The sequence below is a fragment of the Crocodylus porosus genome, unplaced genomic scaffold (assembly GCF_001723895.1).
Source record: "Crocodylus porosus isolate Cpor-Errol unplaced genomic scaffold, CroPor_comp1, whole genome shotgun sequence".
Lineage (NCBI taxonomy): Eukaryota > Metazoa > Chordata > Crocodylia > Crocodylidae > Crocodylus > Crocodylus porosus.
In genome coordinates, this window is record NW_017728949.1 from 52254973 (window position 1) to 52256083 (window position 1111).

Here is a 1111-nt window from a genome sequence, read left to right on the forward strand (position 1 = left end):
CTCCCCCGGCAAGGTGGCGAGGGGCTCACCTGGGAAGGCCACGGGCTGGGGCACAGAGTGGCCGTGGGGGTAGCGCTCCCGCGCCTTGCGCACCTGGCGCTTGTAGAAGAGGTAGCCGAGGCGGGTGTGGGCATACAGGCTGTACCTGGGGGGGCAGAGCAGTGTCACTGGGGGGGCAGCTCCCCCATTACCCAGCCAGAGGGGGCTGCAGGTCGGGAGCGAGGGGCACCGCCTGGGCCCCACTTCCGCCCCTGCATCCTGCCCTGCCCCTTCCCTGCTAGGGACACTATTTGTGACACGCGCCTCTTGCGCAGCAGGATACGCCCCCCGCCCCCCCACGTCCTGGTCCAGCGGCCCCAGTCCCCCTCTGCCCTCCCAAAAGGGGAAGGTCGTCACACTACATTAACCCCTTCCCTGCCGGGCTGGGGGCTTGGTCAGGGACCCCGGCTGCATCGCATTTGCCTACATGAGGATGCATTTATGTGTCTCCAGCTGCTCCTGGGTGGAGGCTTAGGGGAAACTGAGGCCCAAAGGGAGGGAACCCAGGAGTCCTGGCCCCCCACCCCGGGAACCACACCAGCGAGTCAGCAGCTCCCAGCGCTTGTGGCCGTGGCTCCCTGGGGGCCTAGAGCTGGACTCCTGGGTTCCCTGCCCCAGCTTTGCAGCCCATCTGCCAGCTCTCTCCGTGCCTCAGTCTCCCTTGCAATGGGTAGGTGGAGTGGGCAGGGCCTGGTGGAGGAGGCATCCCGGCATGCACAGGGCTGGGGGGACCGGTGGCCAGAAGGCAGGTTTCAGAGGGGACCGTGCTGGACCGCTGCAGGGGGGTACTCGTGTGCGCGGGGGGGAGGGGGGGGTGTCCGTGCATCCGGGCCGGTGCACGTGAGCGCGCTCCTGCGCGTGCCTCCCACGTCCCGTGTGACCAGCTCCGGCAACCTCATGACCCGCTGGGGTCACATGCCAGGCGGGGGCGAGGCCGGACCCGGAGCTGAGCTCAGCACAAGCCCCGGGACGCCTGGATGTGTGCCAAGCGCCCCTCGCCGGGCCTGGGGGCGACCCCCTCTGCCCGCGCTGGGCCCCAGGGGATGGGGCGGGCCCCCACGCAGCGCCGGGC

At 70.1% G+C, this 1111-nt stretch overlaps 1 protein-coding gene across 1 annotated transcript in view; it reads right to left on the reverse strand.

The window, feature by feature from the left end:
• LOC109322506 (probable hydrolase PNKD) overlaps positions 1-1111 on the reverse strand; it is a 14864-nt gene that overhangs the window by 11391 nt on the left and 2362 nt on the right. The window contains exon 2 of the mRNA XM_019553557.1: positions 30-145. Within this exon, the coding sequence (XP_019409102.1) occupies positions 30-145 (116 nt within the window). The remainder of the gene's footprint in view (positions 1-29; positions 146-1111) is intronic.